Source organism: Pan troglodytes, chromosome 22 (genome assembly GCF_028858775.2).
Source record: "Pan troglodytes isolate AG18354 chromosome 22, NHGRI_mPanTro3-v2.0_pri, whole genome shotgun sequence".
NCBI lineage: Eukaryota > Metazoa > Chordata > Mammalia > Primates > Hominidae > Pan > Pan troglodytes.
The window spans coordinates 45,134,216-45,157,470 of record NC_072420.2 but is presented as its reverse complement, the minus strand read 5'-3'; the positions used below and the strand labels follow the sequence as shown (position 1 = coordinate 45,157,470).

The window sequence follows — 23,255 nt, the reverse complement described above, 5'->3', positions numbered from 1 at the left end:
CCTGCTCCCTGAGCTGATGGAGTAGGCCCTGCAGTCGCGGTCACCAAATGTGGACTCCAAAATAGGTTTGGCTTCTGAGTTTGCTGCAGACCTCAGAAGGTGTTGCAGCTTCCAAAGCTTGGTGCTTCTGTGATTGCAGCTGTCGGCATGTGGGGTCCTCACAAGGCCAGCAGCAGCCACCATGTTAGCAAGGACCCCTCGTCACAGCTGGGCCCCCGACTTGGTGCCACACACTTCCCAAGAGTCCCGCCCATGGCTCAACACACATGTACATGCACGCTCATGCACACGTGTGTGTACTCGCTTCCATGGCCATGGAAGGGCAAGAGGTGCTGTAGGCAAGGATGCAGTGGGGGCCACTCTGGGGACAGGTGCCCGGCAGGCAGCCGTGTGGTGCTTAGAAAAACAGGCAGGAGCCCCTAAGCACCCTCATGAGGCCTGGCTGTGTCTGAGTCTCCATCTGCACATCTGTCAAGGGGGTGGCATGAGGGGTCAGCACTGCCCAGGACAGCCTGAAGGGGCTGGGCAGAGCCTGGGCGGGAGGGCTCCAGGAAGGTGGCAGCTATGCCCCATAACTTCTGTCTTCTCTGACACAGGAGCTGGCAGTGGCCTAGGCAGCTTGGGGAAGGTGCCAGGCTTGCGGGTTCTGCAGGGCCGGGAAGAGCTCGGGGGGCACCCAGGAGTTGGCTGGGGAGTGTGCTGAGCCCAGTTCTCTCAAGGGAGTCACCTGTCATCTGGTAGCGCTGCCCCCATGGCCACTCGGGATGCTTGTCCAGCCTTAGCTGGCTACCCTCGGAGAGGATGCCACTGCCCCCCCAACCAGGGCTTGTTGGGGAACTGCCTTCTCCTGGTGGCTAGGGAGGGAGCCCCAGGGGTGCATCCTGCCTCCCTCCCCTCCCCTGGCACTCCCAGACCACAGAGGCATCCTCTTTCTTTGCCGTATCAAAGCCAGAACCCAAGGGCCTCTTTGCCCAGCAACTAATCCACTGATTACCGGGTGCCCACCCGCCCTAGAGGGAGCCGTTGGGGGCTCCAGGTGCTCCTGTATGCCAAGTCCCGGAAGCACCATCATCCCAGCAAGATGCTCCTGAGCTGCCAGGCACCGTGCCAGGGCAGCAGGGCCAGGCTCTGGGGAATTCCATTGGAGGGAGGGCGGGAAGGGCCTGCCCAGCCCAGCAGGTGCCTGGTCGCTTGGCTCCCGTGCCAGCCAGGGTTTGGCAGGGCCTTTGATGTGAAGATTCTTTTTCTCTCCTCTATGAGTCCCTAATGTGCTTAAAATCTGGGAGTGGCCTGACAGCGGGTCCCACGCTGCACACCCTCTGCCTGGGTTGGCACAGCCCCTGGGGGGCACCTCCTCACTTCTGAATGTGAGAAGGCCCCGGCTTCAGCAGAGGGACAGGTTCACTCCAACCTGCAAGGGGCTTCTGACAGCCTGGCGTAGGGAGGCAGGGCTGTCAATAGCCAATGACAATGACCACCCTACCGTGGACTCGGCCAGCTAAATGCTGGGACCAGGAGCCGGTGACACCCCGTGGGGGTTCTGCCAGCCTCCAGCCAGTTGCACATAAACTAATTTTTCTTTTTGCCAAAGTATGTTTCAAGTATTACATGGGATACACACAGACTAAAGAATCATTCGTTGTCTGAAATTTAGATTGAACAGGGACCCTGGATTTGCTAAATCTGGTGCACAGACCCTCGCTGGGTACAGGGAACAGAAGGGTGACTTGAGTAGCCTCTGAGCCGCCCCCGGCCCCCCAGGCCTGTCTGGCCCTGCACCCCAGTAAGAGCTCTGCTTCGTAGCAGCACCCAGGCAGGTGGCCACACAGCACTGACTCCGGCCACTGCCATGCCCTGGACAGACCTCCATGCCCACCCCCACAGCTGACACGTGCTCTTCCTGGAACAAATACATGCCCCACCTTGGGCTCCAACCAAGATGCAACTCAAAGTTTGCTCCCTGCCACCCCATGAAACGTGGGCACAATCCCTGCCCTGGAGGCAGGCTGCAGTGCTGCAGGTCCCACCAGACCAGACTGCCCGTCTCGGGCATTCCCAACCCAGGGTCTCCACCAGCCTCAGGGCTGTGGCCAGAGCACCGACACCTCCACCCTACGCTCCTGCCACCTGCCCCTCCCCAGGGCTCACACAGCAGCCCGTGTGCCACCCATGCCTAGGGAAATACCAAGTTCTCTGAGGGGGTCTCCCAAAGCCCCTGTCTCCATCCCTAGGGATGTACCGAGTTCTCTGAGGGGTCTCCAGAAGCCTGTCTCCAAGGACACCACCCTTCTTTCCCATCTTAGGAGTGGGACCCGACCCACCCCACCCCACCCGGCTCACCTCTCTCCTGACACCTTCCTAGCTCCTGTGGGTCTCAGAGCCGTCCACATACATCTGACCTCCTCGTTCTGCTCAAAAGCCTCCTCCGGCTCCCCAGTGACCTTTGGCTGGAGGCCCAGCTGCTTTCCACAGCACCCAGGCCCTGTAGGCCCGCCCCAGCCCCTGCTCCGCACTCTGTGTGTGCCCAGCCCTCCTGGCTCCCTCAGTCCTCTGTGTCTGTCCTGCAGTTCCTTCTGCCTGGATACCCTTCCCTGCTTCCTGCTGCCAACTCCCCTGTCCTTCCTCCATGCCTTTGGGCCCTCTTCCTCTGTGCCCCCAAGGCCCCGGGCAGCCCCTCCATGGTCCCCCATCTGCAGCAGCCCGTTCCAGGGCTCCTTTGGGCAGGGAAGGCACCTCACTCATCACTGAGATGTGGTGCCCGGCTCAGCCCCAACTTGCAGTAAAGCTCTCTCTACACAGTGCTGAGTGCCAGCTCGGGGTCCCCCATCACCCTGGGCTGCTACAGGGCGGGCTCTCTGGGCCTTTCCCTGAGAGGGAGTTTCAGGCTCTTCTGGCCCCGGCAGTCCATCAGGATCTGCCTCAACACAGGTGAGCATCAGCAAGTAGCTAAGAAGCAGGGGCTTCACTGGAAGGACACCCAGGGCTGGAGGCGTGTGTCTTCAGTCTTTTCCAGCAATGTGGGGAGAGCTGTGCTGTGCGGGTGCATGTGTGTGTAGATGTCATGCAGGCGGGTGCATGTGTGTGCCTACAGGGATGTGCCTGTGTACAGGCATGTGTGCAAGTATACACATATGCACGTGGACACAGATGCATGGTTGCATGCGTACATACATGTGTGTAGGTGTACGTGTGTAGGTGTACATGTGTATGTATACATGAGCAGGCCTGTGTATCTGCATGTGTATCCACGTGTACAGGCGTGCATGTAAAAATGTAAGCATATATGCCTGCGTGTGTGTGTACACAGTGCACATCCATGTTTGTGTGTGTATGCATGCGTGCAGGTGTGCAGGTATGGGCCTGTGCGTGCAGGTGTGCAGGTATGGGCCTGTGCGTGCAGGTGTGTGTGTGTGCGTTTGTGTGTGCGTGTGCACAGTGCACATCCATGTTTGTGTATGCATGCATGTGTGCAGGTATGTGCATGTGTGTGTGCATGTGTGTGCGTGTGCACAGTGCACATCCATGTTTATGTATGCATACATGCAGGTGTGCAGGTATGGGCCTGTGTGTGCAGGTGTGTGCACGGTGTGTGTGCAGGTGTGTGCAGGCATGTGACAAATGTGTACACACGTGAGGGTTGCCCACTCAGCTGGTTTCCTCAGCACAGGCGTGGGAGGAGCCCAGGGTTGAACAGTCTGATGATTCCTGTTTCTATTCTGCTGAGTCAGAGAACTGGCCTGTGTGTAACACTCCCCCCCGCCCACCTGTGAGGCAGCCAAAGTCCAGATGATGCTGAAGGTCCCACCGGCCCAGAGTGACTCAGAGTCCCCTTGAAGGACGTGGGGTGGCCCTGGACAGCTGTTCTCCAGCAGATAGGAATAGTCACATCTCGTGGAGCCGCAGGAGGGGAGGGCGCGCTGACCCGGGAAAGCCTCAGCCAGCCACTGGCCCCACCCCCGCCCCCGCCCCCACCGAGGGTTCGGCGCCGCCAGGTGTCCTGGTCCCCTGTCCTTGCCTAGTAAGTCTTGGTTTCTTAGCTTAAGCTCACCCATGTGCGCTCCTCTGACCGGCTGCGGATCTGCTTTGGGACCTTGCCTGGTGCCCACGGAGCTGTGTCCTCACCTGTGGCGCCCTCCCCTGCCCCCAGGCTCTTCGGGCTCGGGCGGGCAACGGCGCCCCCTGCCGGGCGTGGAGAACGCACGTTGACGTTGGGCCCAGAGTTTTCTCTTTCCTGCAGCACCTGAGCCGGCCGGGCAGGCGCCGGACAGTCAGGGGGACCAGAAGATGCCTGGGCAGCCCCGTCCTGAACATACAAGCAAGGGAGGGTGCCTGACCTGCTGCGGAGGGCAGGTCGCATCAGACCCAGGGGCGTCTGAGCCCGGCCCTTGCTGGTCGATTTGGGCAAATAGAAAACGTCCCAGTGGTTGCTGTCACGGGAGGCTCTCAGAGCTGCCTCTTACCTGGCCCGGTGGTGCAATGTCCCTCAGGCAGAAGGCCCTCCGGACGGGGGTGAGTCAGGAAGAGACACAGCCCCCAGCATGACCGGCTCTGTCCTCAGCTAGGACAACCTGGGACCATGCGCAGGGATCCCCGGCCTGTGGGGATACTGTCCCCAGGGAAGCAGCTTTCCCCTTCCCCGTGCAGCCCCACCACCCTTATCCCCAAGGTGCTGGCAGAAGCTTCCGCCTTGTGGACCCCACATGCAGACAGGCTCCTGCAGCTCAAGGTTGGTGGCAGAGGTGCCGCAGTTGGGCCTCCGTGTGCAGCCCCAGACCTGTTGCCTCTTGAGGGTGGTAAGTGATTTATGGAGGAATGGCAAGCACAGGAACCCAGAGATGGCTTCTGTCTACAGAGCCAGAGGAAAGACTCAGCCAAACTGCAAGGCCAGGGAAAGCGTGTAAGAGAAAACTCGAGAGGTACCTGATGTTGCTTCAGTGTCTGAGGCTGGGACTAGAGGGATCAGGGTGGGCTTCCTAGAAGAGGTGAGACAGCAGGTGGTGCTCGTAGGACGCACAGCACTGGGGCCTGGAGTAGGAGAAGGCATGGATTGCTGAGAAGCAAGTCACACAGATGGTCGCTGGGGGCGGGGCGGGGCGGGGCGGGGCAGGGCACAGCTGGCACTAACATTCAGGAAGAAGTGGCCAAGGAGGCTGCCAGCAGGAGTGCCACGTCTGGCACCTGGAGCACAGCGGGCACTGGGCTGTGCCAAGATCCCACATCCTGCCAAGTGGCAGCCCTGGGGACAGCCAGGGAGAGTGCTGCTCACTCACACCTCTGCACCCGTTCTCCCACACCTCTGCGCCCGCTCCCCCACACCTCTGCGCCCGCTCCCCCACCACACCTCTGCGCCCGCTCCCCCACCACACCTCTGCGCCCGCTCCCCCACCACACCTCTGCGCCCGCTCCACCACACCTCTGCGCCTGCTCCCCCACCATACCTCTGCACCTGCTCTCCTTTGGTCCTAGACGTTCGGTGCTGCAGACTGGGAGGTCTTCCAGATCGGGGAGAGGATCTTCCTCGCTGTGGCAAACAGTCACAGCTACGATGTGGAGATGCAAGTCCAGAATGATTCCTATGTCATCAACTCTGTCATCTACGAGCTGAACGTGACCGCGCAGGCCTTTGTCAAGTTCCAGGACATTCTCACCTGCAGGTATGCGCCTCCACAGGCCAGTGGGAGGGTGGGCTGATCTCTGGGAGGCCCACCATGTCGGAATCCCCGTTAGGCTCATCCTCACCACCCTTCCCGTGGAAAGACTGGCCTGGGGACCTGCCCGTGGAAAGACTGGCCTGGGGACCTTCCTGTGGAAAGAATGGCCTGGGGACCTTCCTGGCCTGGGGAAGTCAGTGCCGCCCTGAGCCACAGGTTTGGTTCCCAGAGCCGGGCGCTGTGTGCAGAGTTCTGCCCCTTCACACCCATCACCTCCTTTCATCCGAGCAGTGGAGGCAGGAGGGGGCTTCATGCCCGTCGTGCGGAGGGATAGCCAAGGCCCCAGAGGGATAGCCAAGGCCCCAGAGGGACAGGTGCAGGCTTCGAGTGCCCGCTGCCTGCCAGTGCCAGCTGCCACCAGACATGATTACTCCCTTCCCCCGATGTTGCATCTTCCCCGACAACAAACACCAGGACACGGAGACTGGCGTGTTGAGACAGATGTGAGATCCAGGGAACACGGAGGGTGGGTCTGTATGTACGAGAAAGTGATGGTTCCAGACCGACACGCTCTGTGGAGCCACAGGAGGTTGCGTGGGCACATTTTGGACACCGGGCACTGAGAATCCACAACCATCCTGACCAGGGTGGGGCGTCCTCTGGGGTGGAATTCCGAAGTCTGTGAATAAACCTGCAATTGAATCCGTATTACCCAGATCCCAGAGCCAGGGGCCATGGGTCAAGCTTGGAGCTGGAATCTGGCCCATTCCCATCCTGGGATGGAGCAGGCGGCTTTCCCAGGTTTCCTCGGGTTTCATGCACTCCTATTTCATTCGGTAACAATTCACCTGCCCCTCCTGGGCACTGGGCTCTAATCTCAGCTTGAGACACACAACAACACATACCTTTAGACCCTTCAAGGGGAAGAGTCTCCAAGATGAACTGCTCTGTGGAAAGGGCTGGGTGAGGTGCAGTGAAATCTCGTGTCCCCAGTGCGGAGGAGCAAGCCCGGCCGCTGTGTGCCGCTCAGCTGTGCGTGCCCGTGGACGTGCAGAGAAGACTCTGGAAGGGAGTGCCCTCTCCGTCAGCAGTCACCCCAGGACCGGGAGGGCTGCAGGGGTATGCAGACAGGCCAGGAAGGACTTTCCCTATTTGCCCTGTTACTTCTGAACTCCTGGCTTTACAAAGGACAACAATGTTAACTTACTAATATCTTACTTATATGATTTTTAAAAATTAAAGAACACTCAGAATAAAGAAAAAGACCCAGCGGCGGTGTCTGCTGGGGGCACTGGGGATTCCGGAGTGACCTGCCTGTGGGCTCCGTGGCCCCTGCGTGGCCTGGCAGCCATGGCAGGAGAAACAGGCACAGGGCAGCGGTGGCAGTTGTGTGTCCCCAGCACGAATCCACGCCATCCAATGTCAACGCCGAGAACAAAACAAACATTAGGCTTTTTAGAACAACGTTTAGAATAAGACAAGTTGGAGAATGAATTGTGATTAGTCATGGAGATGATGCCCAGTCTAGAAACAGATGAGGCAGACACCTCGGGATTTGAAAGCTGCGGGAACTGACAGAACACAGCTACAAGCTCGCGACTTATGGCCCTGTCACCACTGGACAGTGGTGTGGACCATTTATGAACTCAATTATGAAACACGGAAAGTACTTACCAATTAATTAAGGTAATGTTTAATAATTACCATCAAAACAGCACACACAAGTCAAACTCCTAGCCCTTCTACCCAGCATGGGGAATTCCCTACACTTCCCGGAGACGTGATGTGGCCTCACCAAGTCCAAAACCCTATTCAAGGGCGCTGAGGGGTTTCGTGGCTTCTGTGTATCACCTTGGCTCTGATGCCTTCAAATGGTCGCTTGTGTTTGCTTTTTAGATTCAGTAGTTCTATTAAATCCACAGATATGTGCAGCCACGGCTGCAGACAACTCTGGAACATTCTCATCCCCTCACAAGGAGCCCCCCACACCCTTTTCCAGCCCCTCCCTCCCCACTGGGCACCCCCGGGCCCACTTCCTGTCTCTGTGATTTCCCGTTCTGGACACTGCACAGAAATGGACTCGTAGAGCCGTGGCCTCTGTACCTGGCTTTTTCTCGCAGCACCGTGTCCTCCGGGTTGGTGGCATGGCCGCGCGGCTCAGAGCATCCCCCTTCTCATGGCTGAGTCACACTTCATCCGTCCATTTGTCCGATGACGGGCATTTGCCAGAGGGTGTGATTCTGAAGAATAACATCTGTCCTACAGCGAGTGTGACCCAGGGCTGCGTTGGAGGCAGAATCGGGCACTAGACGCCTTGTTTTGTGGTGAAACCGAAGCCGGCTTCTGATGTGAGCCTCGGTGCAGCCGGACAGGATCTTCCACCACTGGTACATCCGACGTGGCCGCTTGTCTTCCTCGAGTCTGGGTTTCAGAGCTCAGATCCGACTGAGGAGTAACCCCGCGGATTCACGCTGACCCGGGGCCCGCGGCCGTGCCTCCAGACCAGAGCATGTGATCACAGGTGTCCTCGTCCTCCTCCCAGCGAGCTGGCACGGGCTGCATGGGAACCAAATCATAACCCGCCATTAATGGAGGTGGCTCCAGATGTCACCCTGACTGACCGAAGGAGTGAGGAGCCCAAGGCCCCATGGGCTCTGCCCGCCCTGCCTGTCGCTGGACACCTCTGTGATCCCTCCCTCTCCCAAGGCCCCGTCTCAGCCCCTGCTGCAGGCCGGCCCCACCACTGCCTGCAGGGAAGCACTGGGATGAGGCCCCTCTGCTGCCTGAACTGGCCACAGCCCTGAGGCTGCTGAACACAGAGGCACCTGCCTGGCCTGCATGTCAGCAGGACGCCTGCGTGTGCATGGCTTTGACCTCCGTTTCCTCATCTTGAGATGTGGGGCTGACGCTGACAGCTCGGCAGGTGGGCTCCTGGGGAGGAAAGGTTCCGGGGGAGCCGCTCGTCAGACCCCTCAAACCGAGCCATCCCCAAGCACAGATGCATCCTTGGTAAATTCAGGCGAGACTCCTAAGACAGGACACAGCAAACTTGTTTCCAACAAGAAACAGCTTCTGCTTGTAGGAGAACATCTGTGAACGAGCAGGTCCTGCAGGTCCTGTAGGCCCCTCCTGGAGTGACCTCACGGCCGCTGACCTTACAGCTGAAGACACAATGCTGAGAGAAGAAACCAGGCACAGAGGCCACAGCACTGTGACACCATTTCTGCACAGTGTCCAGAGCGGGAAACCAAGCTCCTGCCTCCAGCAGGCACCAGCAGCCTGAGACTTTTTCTCTGATTGTTTCAACCTCTTAAAAGTGGACTTGTGTACCCCGGTGTTCATAGCAGCAGCGTTCACAGTAGCCACATGGAGGAAATTCCCCAAGTGTCTGTCAGCGGATGGACAAACACAACGTGTCCATTCACACAGCGGAGCGTTACTCGGCCTTAGAAAGGAAGGCGATTCTGACACACAGTGTGACACGGATGAACCTTGAGTCACTGGAGTCTCAGCTAAGGCAGACACAAAGGACAAATACCGTGCAATTCCATTTATATGAGGTCCCTAGAGTGGTCAAATTCATAGAGACAGAAAGTGGCGTGGTGGGTGCCAGGGCTGGGGAGGGGGGAGGGGGGAGGGGGGAGGGGGTGATGTTTACTGGGTGCAGAGCTTCGGTTTCGCAGGATGAAGGCGTTCTGGAGGTGGATGGTGTGGGCGGCCACACAGCAGTATGAATGTGCTTAATGCCCCTGATCTGTGCACCTAAAGATGGTTGAGGTGGGAAATGTTATATGTATTTTACCATAATTTAAAATTTGAGGCCAGGCATGGTGGCTCATGCCTGTAATCCCAGCACTTTGGGAGGCTGAGGTGGGCAGATCACTTGAGGTCAGGAGTTCAAGACCAGCCTGGCCAACATGGTGAAACCGTCTGTACTACAAATACAAAAATTAGCCGGGTGTGGTGCCGCACACTTGTAATCCCAGCTACTGGGGAGGCTGAGGCAGGAGAATCGCTTGAATCCGAGAGGCGGAGGTTGCCGTGAGCCGAGATCTCGCCACTGCACTCCAGCCTGGGTGACAGAATTAGACTCCATCTCAAAAATAAAATAAAATAAAGTTTGAAATTTTTTTTTAAGCAAACAACTAATTTACATTTTCCTGGAATAGACCAACACATATGTGACTGTGAGAAAATCACTCCCCACTTTGGCCCCGGCTCCTCCTCTGTGAATTTGGGAGGTAGCTTCTGGCCAATCCCCCAGTTCCCTGGCGATGTCTGTTGTGTCCTAATACCCGCCCACTTGTTCCTGCAGTGCTCTGGACTGGGAGTTTTTCTCGGTGGGAGAAGATTATTTCCTGGTGGTGGCCAACTCCTTCGATGGGCGTACCTTCTCGGTGAACAGTATTATTTACAGGTAATGAGCTGCCAAGGCCAGCTTCCTCCCAGCGCCTTGCTTCCCGCCGGGGGCTCATCCAGGCCGGCTTCCTCCCAGAGCCTTGCTTCCCCCCGAGGGCTCATCCAGGCCGGCTTCCTCCCAGAGCCTTGCTTCCCCCGGGGGCTCATCCAGGCCGGCTTCCTCCCAGCGCCTTGCTTCCCCCGGGGGCTCATCCAGGCCGGCTTCCTCCCAGCGCCTTGCTTCCCACTGTGGGTTCACCAAGGCCGGCTTCCCCCCGAGGGCTCATCCAGGCCGGCTTCCTCCCAGAGCCTTGCTTCCCCCGGGGGCTCATCCAGGCCGGCTTCCTCCCAGCGCCTTGCTTCCCCCGGGGGCTCATCCAGGCCGGCTTCCTCCCAGCGCCTTGCTTCCCACTGTGGGTTCACCAAGGCCGGCTTCCCCCCGAGGGCTCACCGAGGCCGGCTTCCTCCCAGCGCCTTGCTTCCCCCCCAGGGCTCACCGAGGCCGGCTTCCTCCCAGCGCCTTGCTTCCCCCCCAGGGCTCACCGAGGCCGGCTTCCTCCCAGCGCCTTGCTTCCCCCCGGGGGCTCACCGAGGCCAGCTTCCTCCCAGCGCCTTGCTTCCCACTGTGGGTTCACCAAGGCCGGCTTCCCCTCGAGGGCTCACCGAGGCCGGCTTCCTCCCAGAGCCTTGCTTCCCCACTGTGGGCTCACCGAGGCCGGCTTCCTCCCAGCGCCTTGCTTCCCGCCGAGGGCTCACTGAGGCCGGCTTCCTCCCAGCGCCTTGCTTCCCGCCGAGGGCTCACTGAGGCCGGCTTCCTCCCAGCGCCTTGCTTCCCGCCGAGGGCTCACTGAGGCCGGCTTCCTCCCAGAGCCTTGCTTCCCCCGAGGGCTCACCGAGGCCGGCTTCCTCCCAGAGCCTTGCTTCCCCCGAGGGCTCACCGAGGCCGGCTTCCTCCCAGAGCCTTGCTTCCCCCGAGGGCTCACTGAGGCCGGCTTCCTCCCAGCGCCTTGCTTCCCCCGAGGGCTCACCGAGGCCGGCTTCCTCCCAGAGCCTTGCTTCCCCCGAGGGCTCACCGAGGCCGGCTTCCTCCCAGAGCCTTGCTTCCCCCGAGGGCTCACTGAGGCCGGCTTCCTCCCAGAGCCTTGCTTCCCCACTGTGGGCTCACTGAGGCCGGCTTCCTCCCAGAGCCTTGCTTCCCCACTGTGGGCTCACCGAGGCCGGCTTCCTCCCAGAGCCTTGCTTCCCCACTGTGGGCTCACCGAGGCCGGCTTCCTCCCAGAGCCTTGCTTCCCCACTGTGGGCTCACCGAGGCCGGCTTCCTCCCAGAGCCTTGCTTCCCCACTGTGGGCTCACCGAGGCCAGCTTCCTCCCAGAGCCTTGCTTCCCCCGAGGGCTCACCGAGGCCGGCTTCCTCCCAGAGCCTTGCTTCCCGCCGAGGGCTCACTGAGGCCGGCTTCCTCCCAGAGCCTTGCTTCCCCACTGTGGGCTCACCAACGCCAGCCTCCTCCCAGAGCCTTGCTTCCCCACTGTGGGCTCACCAACGCCAGCCTCCTCCCAGAGCCTTGCTTCCCCCTGAGGGCTCACTGAGGGCAGCTTCCTCCCAGAGCCTTGCTTCCCCCGAGGGCTCACCGAGGCCGGCTTCCTCCCAGAGCCTTGCTTCCCCCTGAGGGCTCACTGAGGGCAGCTTCCTCCCAGAGCCTTGCTTCCCCCGAGGGCTCACCGAGGCCGGCCTCCTCCCAGAGCCTTGCTTCCCCCCGGGGGCTCACCTTCTCTCGCAGGTGCCACCGGCTCACAGCGAGTCCCAAGTCAGGTGTCATTTCCGAGATTGGCTGGGCCCAGTGGATGGCCCGGCGCTGGCTGCACCCGTGTGGGATCTGAGCTGGGGCCCTGCCCCGGGTGTAGCCACAACCCACGAGTGCTGGCGCTTCTGCCTTTGGATTCTGTCAGGGATGCGGCGTGTGGACATCCTAACATGGGAGTTGTTGATATTTAATTTTTCTCTCATAGACACTGTGGTGTTCTCATTTGTTTCTAGGAGTTTTCCAAGTATCGTACGTTTAACGAATGGGGTTGGCTTTTTAACTTTCATTTGCAGCTGCTCATCATGACAATCATTTTCTCGCCCCCTAACCAATCAGTTCTAATAGCTTTTCTTAAAAAGATTCTCAGGGGACTTAGGAATATAATTACCTCTGAGAATAAAGAACATTTCCCCTTGATTTCTAGTGTTCTAATTGATTATGTAGCTTGCTTCCCTAGCTAAAGATTCCAGAACAATCTTGGATGGCGGCAGAAGCGGCAGCTGTCCCACCTTGCTCTAATTTAACGAGCACATCTGAGCATGGCCGTTTGATGGGCTGTGGGCCATCCGGGCCAGGGCTGGGGTCTCCTTTGGCATCTGTGAGTGCGTGGTGCGGTCCACTACGTTTACTGCTGATGTCATGATTTATAGTGAGACATCTCCTCGCGTTATTAGACCCGATGCCACTTGGTGATGATGCAGAATTATTGAATAAGCCACTGGCTTCCAATTGCCTGTCTTTAAGCTTTTAGCATCTATAATAGGAAATTAGATTGCTCGGTGGTTTTCTTTTGGGGACTTAACTTTATCCAGTTTAAAATGAAGCCTAACAGTAAATACACACTGCAGGGCTTTCTAACTGCACCTGTGGACTGGGATAGTCTGAATAGGATTTTTCTCTCATTTCTGACAGCTGGGTTAAATTCAGTTATAAAGCCATCTGGGCCTGGTACCTTTTTCATAACATCTCCTTCTTATTTATTTTTTGGGGGGGACAGGGTCTCACTCTGTAGCCCAGGCTGAAGTGCAGTGGCATAACCTCAGCTCATTGCAGGCTGAAATTCCCAGGCTCAAGCAATCCTCCCACCTCAGCCTCCCTAGTCGCTGGGACCACAGGCATGGGCCACCATGCCTGGCTAATTTTATTTTTTCTTTTTTGAGATGGAGTCTCGCTTTGTCGCCCAGGCTGGAGTGCAGTGGCGCAGTCTCGGCACACTGCAAGCTCCGCCTCCTGGGTTCACGCCATTCTCTTGCTTCAGCCTCCTGAGTAGCTGGGACTACAGGCACCTGCCACCACACCTGGCTAATTTTTTGTATTTTTAGTAGAGATGGGGTTTCACTGTGTTAGCCAGGATGGTCTCGATCTCCTGACCTTGTGATCTGCCCGCCGCGGCCTCCCAAAGTGCTGGGATTACAGGCATGAGCCACCGCGCCCAGCCCATGCCTGGCTAATGTTTGTATTTTTAATAGAGATGGGGTTTCACTATGTTGGCCAGGCTGTTCTCGAACTCCTGACCTCAAATGATCTGCCCGCCTCAGCCTCCCAAAGTGCTGAGATTATAGGCGTAAGCCACCCCACCTGGCCATAAATACTATATTTGAAGGCAATGAGAAAAGGATGGGTTTTACTTGATAACTCCATATGATTCGGGAGATTAGCTTCATGTAATCTGGAAGAAAAGCTTACCCCCACTTCACATTGTACACAAAAATAAATGTTATATGGATTAAAAGTCCAAATGTGAAAAAGAAGAAAAGCTGAGGGCAGTTGTATAACCTCAGGGTTCTATGAAGAAGACAAGCCCGGAAGGAAAGGCACTGGGTAGACCACCTGTGTTAAAAGCTTTCTCTGGAAACAGACATCCTATTCAAAAGCAAAAGACAAACTCTTTACCACACGTACGACAGAAAACCAACCCTTATAAACTAATAAAAAATGTGTCTTTAAATTTGGAAAAATGGACAAAAGATATAAATAGGAATTTTTAGAAGAAAAGATGAACAGTGTGAATAAACATTATAAGGGATTTGTCCTCAAAGCAAAACCCTGCCAGGTTCTCCCCCATTTGTTTGGAAGTGTTTTAAAGATGGGCAGTGGAGTGGGTTGGGGGGGTCCCAGGGGGATCCCACCCTGCCCTTTCCCGTGAGAACCGGAGTCACCACGGCTTTTCCAGAAAGCAGTCTGGAAGAATTTAGTTTCATACTTTAATATTTAATATTTAATTAAATGTAAACAACTTGTGCCCTTTGATGTCGGCGCCCTGCCTTGGGGACTCCATGCCTCGGAAATGGAAGCTCCTGGGATAAATGAGTCCTTTTGAAGGCAAACCCTGGCAGCCAGCAGCCGCCCAGAGCAAGAATGAGGGCCTGGGGCAGCCCCTGACGTGGGGCCGCAGAGCAGCGGGCAGAGAGCTGGGCTCCTGTATCTGAGGACGGAGGGGTTCCAGCCTGTGTGGTGGCCTGCGTGTGTTTGAGGGGGCCCTGGGGAAGGTCACGCACCTCATGATTGAGGCCGACCCTCGGAACTGCACGTTTGGGGGTCCCCGGGGGTAGGATCTTGGGTGGATAGGAGGTAGCGCTGGGATCTTGGTGAGATCTGGAATCTTTCCTCTTCTGGGCCTCAGCCTCCTGCTTTGCAAGATGAGAAGGCCCTCATGGCCCAGAATCGATCTCCCCACGCTGTGCCAGTCGGGGGGATGGAAGAGGCTCAGATGTGACCCAGAGCTGCTGGGTCCCTGACAGCGGGGGTGGGAGCCGGGGGAGAGGGGCTGCCCCGCAGAACCCAGGCTGACCCGGCTGCCGCTGTCTGTTCCGCAGGTGGCAGGGCTACGAGGGCTTCGTGGCGGTGCACAGCCTCCCCACCGTCGGCTGCAGGGACTGGGAGGCCTTCAGCACCACGGCTGGTGCCTACCTCATCTACTCCAGCGCCAAGGAGCCCCTCTCCAGGGTCCTGCGGCTGAGGACACGCTGAGGCCGCGGCTGCCCAGCAGCAACTGGGGTGGCCAGGCGGGGCGGGACCCCAGCACCTCCCCCAAGTGACCCTGGACGTCCAGGTGGGCCCAGCCTACGGCATCCCGGGCCTGGGCATCAGGCAGGGTGCAGGTGGGGCCATCTGCGGCCCTGGTTCGGGCAGGGACATCCATCCACCTCTGAGTCCTTCTGAGCCACAGCCCCAGTGACGGTCTGGGTCTTGCGGGCAGAGGCCCAGAGCCCCGGCCAGTGCTCGCCCATCTGAGTGTCAAGCGGGGATTTCGCTGTCAAGGAACCGTTTCTATACATTTTTACCTCAAACAACAGGACCTCGGCTCGTGTCCCTGCGGCTGGCCTCTCGCCAGCCACTCCTGCAGTGTGCGTCCGGCCGCCTGAGCAGGTGTGGTGCCGTCCCGCCATTGCCGCCACCTATTTATTGTGTTTTATCTGAACGGAAGTGTATTTATACTGCTCTTTACAAAAGCACCGGTGCTCCTCTCTAGGCAGCGGGTGGGCACAGCCCCTCACCACGGACACGGACAGAGGACCACCTCCCCACACAGAGAGAGGCTTCCCTCCCAGCCTCAGTTTACCCATAAATGCACTAGCGCGAGGTCAGAAATCACAAGCCTGGGCATGGCCTGGGTCGCACCCCCTCCCCACGGCCCCACCCACAGGGACCTCAACTTCTGGGCCCGGGATTTTTTCCCTATTCAGCAGCATTTTAATCACATGTCCTCCGGCTGACTGGGACTCAGGCTGCGTGCCTCCGTCTGCCTGTGTGCTGGCTGTCCTAGCTCCCTGGTAACAGCATCCTCTGCTGGCTCTCCTGTGGTCATCTTGTCTCTGCAGCTGGGAGAGCTGCTTGTCTGTCCGTCACAGGCAGCGAGGATGAGAGGGGGTGATGGGCGCAAGGCCCCAGGGCTCCTCCCTCTTAACCCATGTAGGTGCCAGAGAAACCACCCCCACTCCATGAGAAGAGGCACAGACAGCAGGCTCCGGGGCCATGCAGCCCAGACCACACCTGCCACGGTCTTCCAGGAACGGTGCTCCTGCTTCTGCAACACAAATCGGAACAGGAGCGATCCTCAGAGAGTTTACAATGTGCTTTTTCCGCCAATCAGAACTGTGGACAAAACTTCCTATTTCCTACACCGCAGCTGTCCGTTCACCTTCAGCTCAGAGAGCACTCCTGACCTTTCGTAATGAAATGGAAGCCTCCCCTTGTCTGGCAAATAATAAACTCAGTGTCTACTTTTGCCGGCTTTGGGACCTTCGTGTTTTTCCGGGGCTCAGGTCTCACTCCAGCCATCGCTGTGGCCAGTGGAGAGCCACTCCCCTCTGGGGGCAGTCGCCGAGAGCCTCCTTCCCCTCCGTCCAGCCAGCAAGGCTTTCCCAAGCGTCCTGGGCAGGGGGGTCGGGCCCTGCTTTCCACCAAGTCACTCAGAAGGTCCCAATCACGCATGATTGGCCTCATTGGGTCAGCACCTGTGAAAGGAAGATTAAAAACTCGAGACCCCAATTCACTCAACCAAGAAGAAAAAAGCTGAAAGCTGAGTCCTGCAGGAAGCTGCCTTTCCCTTTGCCCTAAGCAGACAGCTGCAGATGAGAGGGTCAGCATACCCACTAGCGGCTGCTGTGTGCCCCTTATCTCATGGAAAGTGCCGATTTACTGAGCATGAGATAAACAGGTAACTGACTGTTCCCACCTGCTCCTTTTCTCCTGCAGCATGGAGCAGTCAGTCATGTGACTACACCCTCCTCCCTCTGCCCCCTCCAGCCGGCTTTTCCCCTTGACTGAAGCCTTCAACATCATCTTGGGAGAGAGGCACAGACTGTCTCCTGGGTGCATCCTTAGCCTTGGCAAAATAAACTTCTCCATTGATCGAGGCCTGGGTCGGGTACTTTTTTGGTTTGCAGACTCACCCACATGCTTTTCCAGTTGGGCCTTGCTCTTCTCGTTTGTCTGAGTAATTTGTTTCTGTTCATGTGAGGCTGACGGTGCCGCAACTGTTCCAACTCCCATCTCTCAGCCAGATCCCTTCATTCCGCAAACTGTTCTAGATCTGGACTTATTGTGGACATCAGAGCCTGGCTTGAGTGGCTGAAAATCTAAGAACTTCTGGGTAAAGTTACCAAACACTCAGTGTTTGGAGCACAAAACTGAAAGTGTCTGAGCCAGGTCTCAGTCAGCTTAGAGGGTTATGATGCCAAGGTTGAGAATCTGCCCAGGAAAAAGCGGCACCAGTCACAGCAGGACCTGTGGCCAGGCCTTTTCCAGAGAGCGTTTTGAGGTGCTGAGTATTTAAAAGAGGAGGAGAGGAGAGGGCAGGGGGAAGGGGGAGAGAGAAGACGGTGGGTAGGCAATGAGGCCAGTGGTCAGGCTCCTGGGAGGCTTTAATTAGCACGCGCTGAGTGCACGTTGCAAGTGAAAGGGGGAGGTGGGGGAGCAGCCCTTTAGGCACTCACCTGGCACTCAGCAAACCTGCATCTGATGTCAGATAGAGTAGACACAGAAAAGAAGAAAAAGCCAAGCCTGTGTTTTTCTCGAGTGTTTAACCAGAAGTCACGGCTGGAGACACAAAAGCACCTCCTGGCCTATGTAATTTTGTTCCTTTACTGCTTTAAACAAGCAAGATGTGGTTTTATTCCTTTAGCAGCTGGTGGTGTTGGCTCTGTGTCCCTGAACAAAAATAAAAGCAAGCCCTAGTCTTGCTTTTGTCCCACACTCGCGAGGATCAGCTGCTCATCCACACTGTCAGAGTGCGGGAGGCCTCCCGGGGAGATACACGGCCGGCCGTCTTGCAAGCTCTCTGTTCAGAAACAGACTGGTTCTCCTGAGAGGCAGGTTTTTGCGTGACGCCATTTCCAAGCTTTCCCTTTCCCTTTGGAACAGTGAGTTTGGCATCTCAGGATTCTGTTTGCCTTTCACAGGAGGGAGAAGCTCCAGACGTGGGCTCGCCGCTGTCCTTCCATGCCCCCTCTTGGATGGAATCAGTGGGCCCTGGGGCCCCGCCCACCTCCCCAGTCTTCCCCTGGGGTTGAGAAGAGTGCTTTTCTGTCTTGTTAGCCACGATTTCAAGCCAACATTGGAAAAGCTCTGATTTCCTGGATCGTGGGGAAGCCCCTGTCTGGGCGCCCCAGCAGCACGTAGTTCAAACACCTCTCCTGGCACCGGGGAGCGGTTCCAGCGTGCCCTTCTGAGAACCTTCTTCAACTGCACTTGCAGTCAGTGTGTTTTCTCTTGTATAATTGGAATCAGGACCTTTTGAATCCTACCTGCAAATTTATGCAAACAATATGCAAAAACTTGTGACAAAAATTGGCAAAGGAAGACCTTTTGCAGGTGAAGCACAACTGTCACCTAATGGCTCTCAGGGGTGGTTGGGGCGGTGGCGCAGGTGAGAACTGAAGCTTGGTCGGGGTCTGTAGCGGTGGTGGGAGGCGTTGGGGTCTTCCTCCTCCCCTGCCCCCCAGTGTGGGAGTAGCCAGTGAAAGTGCAGAGTTGGGGGCTCCCTGTCTCTTCTTCACTGTGGAGGCATCTTCAGAGCTGGGGAGAGGGCGGGATCCCTTAGCCTCCCTTCAGGCTGTTCCTGATGCCACATCTGGTGCTGAGAATGAGTCTGAGAAGCCTCCAGGCCCCCGACCTCCCTATGCCGTCACACCCACATCAAACTATGCTGTGTTAGCATTAACTTCACATTATTGTAATTGTCCCCCTGGGAGGTTAAGCTTTGTGGAGCTTTTCTGTGATCCCTCTCTATCATGGAACCATCGAAACTCTACATCTTAACATCGGAAGATTCTTTCACGATCATCTGGTCCAATCCCTTTGCTTTCCGCCAAAGGGGAGCAACACACAAAGAAGCAACTGACCCTGGTTCAGCCCTAAACTGGAGCCCTAAATCAGTCACCACCTCTCCAGGTGACACTACTCACTGGATGGAAGGCCTCACAATCTGGGTGCCACTTGAGATATGGTGGGAGCAGAAAATAGTTGTGTTATTTTAAAGGGTCAAGAGTGACTTTGTAAATCCACATCCCTGTCATTCCTAGAAAGCTATGTGGCTTATGGACAGCACCAGCTTCTTACTGTGCTTTTCAAACAGCTGGGCAGTTGGGCAGGACACACTGATTGCTCTTAGACTTGTAAATAACCTCTGGGCTGTCCAGAGCTGTCCTGAACTGCCCCGAGTTCTATCCTGTGGCTGTTTGTAGGCAATGATGAAATTGGGTTGTGGGGAGGAAGAGAAAGAAGGGAGTGGCGGAATGGGCTGTGGGGCCGATGAGATCAACATTTATTGGGCACTATTTCTGACGTTATGCTGAGTGTCACCCAACATTTGCCCATTTTACAGTTTGAGGAAACTGAGGTTCAGAGAGGTTAAGTAATTTGCCCAAAGTCGCACAGCTAATAAGGAAGAAGACTGAGGTTTCACACTTGAGACTTTCTGATCTCAGAGCCCAAGCTCGTCACCACCATGCTCATGGGGCAACGGTGGGGAGAGAGCCAGGTTTCCAGGAAACCTCTCAATGGCCGTGCAAAAGTTGACCCTATTACTTCCCGCCACTTGGATGAGCGGCCTTGATGGTGGAAGAGGGGCCAGCAGAAGAGCAGGGCCATTTCCTGCGTGGGTCAGGATACGCCTCATCTTGCCCACGTCTTCCTGGGGCTGACACATGGGAATTTTTCCAGCAGGCCTGGCCCGAGGGCGCTGGGGCTTTACCTTTGTGCTGGTGCAGGCGGCTCTCAGGCTCAGATAAAATTTCCTTTAGCTGTTTCTTTATCCTCCCAACAAGCATTTTGCAAACACCTCTTCTGTCAGTTCTTGAACCACTAAGCATGGTCCCCGACCCAACAAATGGAGCTCCGATTCGGAGATGCAAAACCTGATTCCAGCAAAGCTTCTTGCAGCTTCTCTGGGGCAGTTTTCACAGCTCTTTATCTTCTCCACTTCTCTATTGTTGCTTTACCAACAGGGGCCTCTGCCACCAAGGAGTGGGGAAGACATGCAAAAGGGGCTGTGCGGCACTTGGGCTAAAGATTTTGGGAAGGATGTGGAAGCCGGGGGCTAACCAGAGGTTTCGGCGTGACCTGCGAATCTTCCCCTCTCCCCCATCCCTGCGGTGTCGTTTCATCAGACACTGAAGCTGGGCTCATGAGCTAAGGGCCGCAGTTCACTTAAAATTCCGTCCCAGGCCAGGTGCGGTGGCTCACGCCTGTAATCCCCACAATTTGGGAGGCCGAAGCAGAGGATCACGAGGTCAGGAGTTCGAGACCAGCCTGGCCAACACGGTGAAACCCTCTATTAAAAATACAAAAATTAGCCAGGCTTGGTGGTGCACGTCTGTAATCCCAGCTTCTTGGGAGGCTGAGGCAGAAGAGTTGCTTGAACCCAGGAGGTTGAGGCTGCAGTGAGTCGAGATCATGCCATTGCACTCCAGCCTTGGTGACAGAGTAAGACCCTGTCTCAAAAAAAAAAAAAAAAAAAAAAATCCATCCCAGCATCCTCAGCTGGAATAACTGCCAGTTGCCACTGGCTGCCCCAACGGAATTAACAGACGCTGCCACCAGCCCTCCTGACCTCATTGGACAAAGCTGCATCCTCAGCAGGCTGTCTCCATCCTGAGATGGAGTGGGAAGTCCTCTCATGCGGAGTCTGAGCTTCAGACAGGGAAGGACGGGGGCCCTTCCTGTATTCCCATCAGTGTTCACCTAAAAGGAAGAGGCTGAGGCATGAAGTCTAACTTAAAGAGTTGACTTGAGCCAGGGTGAGGACAGCAGCCCAGAAGACTCACACCCACGTACGCCTGGCCGTGAGCTTCCTGGCCGTGAGCTTGCTTTCTTTGGCCTTCATTATAGGCAGGTTTTTAAGGCAAAAGAGGGCGACATGGAGCAGGCCGACACAAAGCTGCTTGTCGGGAGTCTCGCTGGCTCACAGAAATAACACTGCTAAGCTACGTGGTGCAGGTTGCAGCATCCGGTGGGCATGATTTGTTGGTTAGTGGCTCCTCATGGTCATCGCACGCAGCTCCTGAAGATGAACACACAGCTCAGAGGGAGAAGGACAGGACTCCTGTCCCCTCTCCACATCTCTCTGTGCCCGATCATGTAAAAGGACTTGTGTTCCTCACAGAACAGTTCTTTTCTCATCAGGAACCCCATTTTCTGCTTTCTTCGTCAGGATGGGGTCCCCTGGAGAGCTGCTTAGAGGGGCAGGAGAATCCCAGGAGGGAAACCTAAAGCATCTGGGCAGGGGCAGCAGCCACACCTATAACCAGCCTTACAGAGCAGGTCACTGGGGCTGAGAGTGGGAGAAGCCAGTTTCAGTCTCACATAGGTATTCTCCAGACAGACCTGGCAGGTCCTGTCCCCAGAGATCAGGGGTTGTAACTGCAGGCAGACGGAAAAGCCATGGAAAGCATTCATCCCTGCAAGAGCTCAGGGCTCACCCTTGGGAGATGCTGAGCAGCAGAAGTGCCTGGAAAATGTGTGTTGAAAGGGTGAAATGAGCAGAGGGTTCTGGGTTTGGCTCTGGTAGAATCAGAGGATGATCTGGGAGGGAGACATAGACCCAAATGGTAACAGGTGCGGGAAGTGAGACTTGAAATCTGAAACATGACGTGACCCTGAGAATTTCATTCTAGTGCCTGGCTTCAGGCATAGGGTTGTGGCTGATGGGTGGATGTGTACACACACAGGCAGACACGTGTACTGTTGGGAACGGGTGCTCTGTGTTGCAGAAATCAACACTGAGACAAAGGAACTCTCAGCAAGGCTAGTTTACTTTCTGCAGAAAGGGTGCCGCTCGCTAGCAGTCTTGCCACAAGAGCACACACAAAAAAGACAGGGTCATTTATAACCTGACGCAGCTACCCTACTGCTGTGCCCAGTTTCTATCGGCTGGAATGGGACCTTACATTCTGTTTGTCTCGATTGGCTAGCAACTTAGAACTTCCCAAAAGAGGCAAAGGCAGAGGAGAACAAAGGAAGAGAGGAAGTAACTTGTGGAATGCTGAGAGAGGCAAAAACACTTCCAAATAAGGAAGAGGAAGAGGCTATGACCTAATTCTTGCTTGGACCAGTTCAGGCATGCCAGGGCAAATACCTAGACTAAAATGTGGGAGCTAAGAACAGAGTATGTTGATTTATTACAGCTAGCAGAATTTAAGAATATTAACACAGGTCTTTGAGTAAACTTTGCTTCTAAAAGAGGTTACTATCTATTCTGAATTAGACTGGGAGGAAAGTCCCTTTGAAGAGGAACCTCTATTTCATTTCTACATGTACCTTCTGTCTTGGACTTTGGGAAGATGTTCTCTGGGCTGAAGACTGTCTGCTAGGTGAAAATATCAGGGAAGGTGATCGTTGCTTTTTCTGCCTATCGCCAGGAAGTTGGACTTTCATAAAACTCTAGTGCAGGTTTGCCGCAGCCTGGAGGGACAAGCACTGGGTTTCATTTTACTCAGCCCTGCCAAACTGTGTGCTCTAGGACGAGCCATTCAACTCTTTCAGCTGTGCTATAGGAAGAATCAACACCCATCTTGCAGGACTCATTTAGGGATTAAGAGGGAGAATCACCAGGAAAAGGATATGTAATCTGTAAAGGGCTGTCACCCCCTTGCGATGGTGACACTGATGTGGTTAAACCCCGGGACGGTGGGTCGCATCCTTGCCTAGAGCGGTGGTGTGTACAGGGTCATCCTTCACAGTGAGGAGAGGTACCGACGTCGTCTGATGCTTGACACAACCCGACCCACACACATTATGCACAGATAGCAACACTGAGGGTCTCGGTGACAAATGAGTGGAAGGAACATATGGGGGTGGGGGGCTTTCACAACCTTGAGAGCAAAGGCACGGCAAGTTATTTCTGTTCAGAAACACAAAGCCAACAACACCAGCAGCAAAAGGAATGCAAACCACATCTTGCTTGTTTAAAGCGGTAAAGGAACAAAACTACATAGGCAAGGAGGTGCTTTTGTGTCCCCAGCCATGACTTCTGGTTAAAAAGTGCACACAAACCTCAGACAGTCAATACACTCACTTCAACGCCTGATGTGATGTGTTTCCTTAAGAAAACAAAATCCCGGGAGGGGAACAACACTCACTGGGGCCTGTTGGGAGAGGGCTGGGCCAGGGGGCATGGAGAACATTAGGGAAAAGAGCTAATGCATGCTGGTCCTCATGCCTAGTGACAGGGTGACAGGTGCAGCAAACCACCATGGCACACGTTTACCTATGTAACAAACCTGCACATCCTGCACATGTACCCTGGAACTTAAAAATATATATAAAATAATTAAAATTTTAAAGAAAAAAAAATCCTAAGGGCCGGGTGCAGAGGCTCATGCCAGTGATCCCAGCCCTTGGGAGGCTGAGGTGGGAGGAAGGCTTGAGCTCAGGAGTTCGAGATCAGCCTGGGCAACAAAGG

General features: G+C 55.9%; 1 protein-coding gene and 1 long non-coding RNA gene across 14 annotated transcripts in view; one reads left to right on the top strand and one right to left on the bottom strand.

The window, feature by feature from the left end:
* The window catches only part of TSPEAR (thrombospondin type laminin G domain and EAR repeats), a 69,188-nt gene extending 53,109 nt beyond the window's left edge, over positions 1–16,079 (top strand). Inside the window, exons 9-11 of the mRNA XM_016938655.3 lie at positions 5,467–5,654; positions 9,967–10,068; positions 14,668–16,079. Coding sequence (XP_016794144.2) covers positions 5,467–5,654; positions 9,967–10,068; positions 14,668–14,821 — 444 coding nt within the window. The 3' untranslated portion in view covers positions 14,822–16,079. The remainder of the gene's footprint in view (positions 1–5,466; positions 5,655–9,966; positions 10,069–14,667) is intronic.
* Positions 1–23,255, bottom strand: part of LOC100613395 (uncharacterized) — a 36,567-nt gene that overhangs the window by 4,033 nt on the left and 9,279 nt on the right. For 4 of the 13 annotated variants that reach the window (XR_010154444.1, XR_010154443.1, XR_010154445.1 and 1 more), the window contains 5 exons: positions 7,755–8,207; positions 6,557–6,713; positions 5,439–6,342; positions 4,921–5,025; positions 4,049–4,179 (listed from right to left, as the gene is read on the bottom strand). This is a non-coding gene — a long non-coding RNA (uncharacterized LOC100613395). Of the gene's footprint in view, positions 1–4,048; positions 4,180–4,920; positions 5,026–5,438; positions 6,343–6,556; positions 6,714–7,754; positions 8,208–8,480; positions 9,164–9,309; positions 10,214–23,255 lie in introns of those variants that run through there. The other 9 variants (XR_010154450.1, XR_010154442.1, XR_010154448.1 and 6 more) reach the window with 7 other exon arrangements.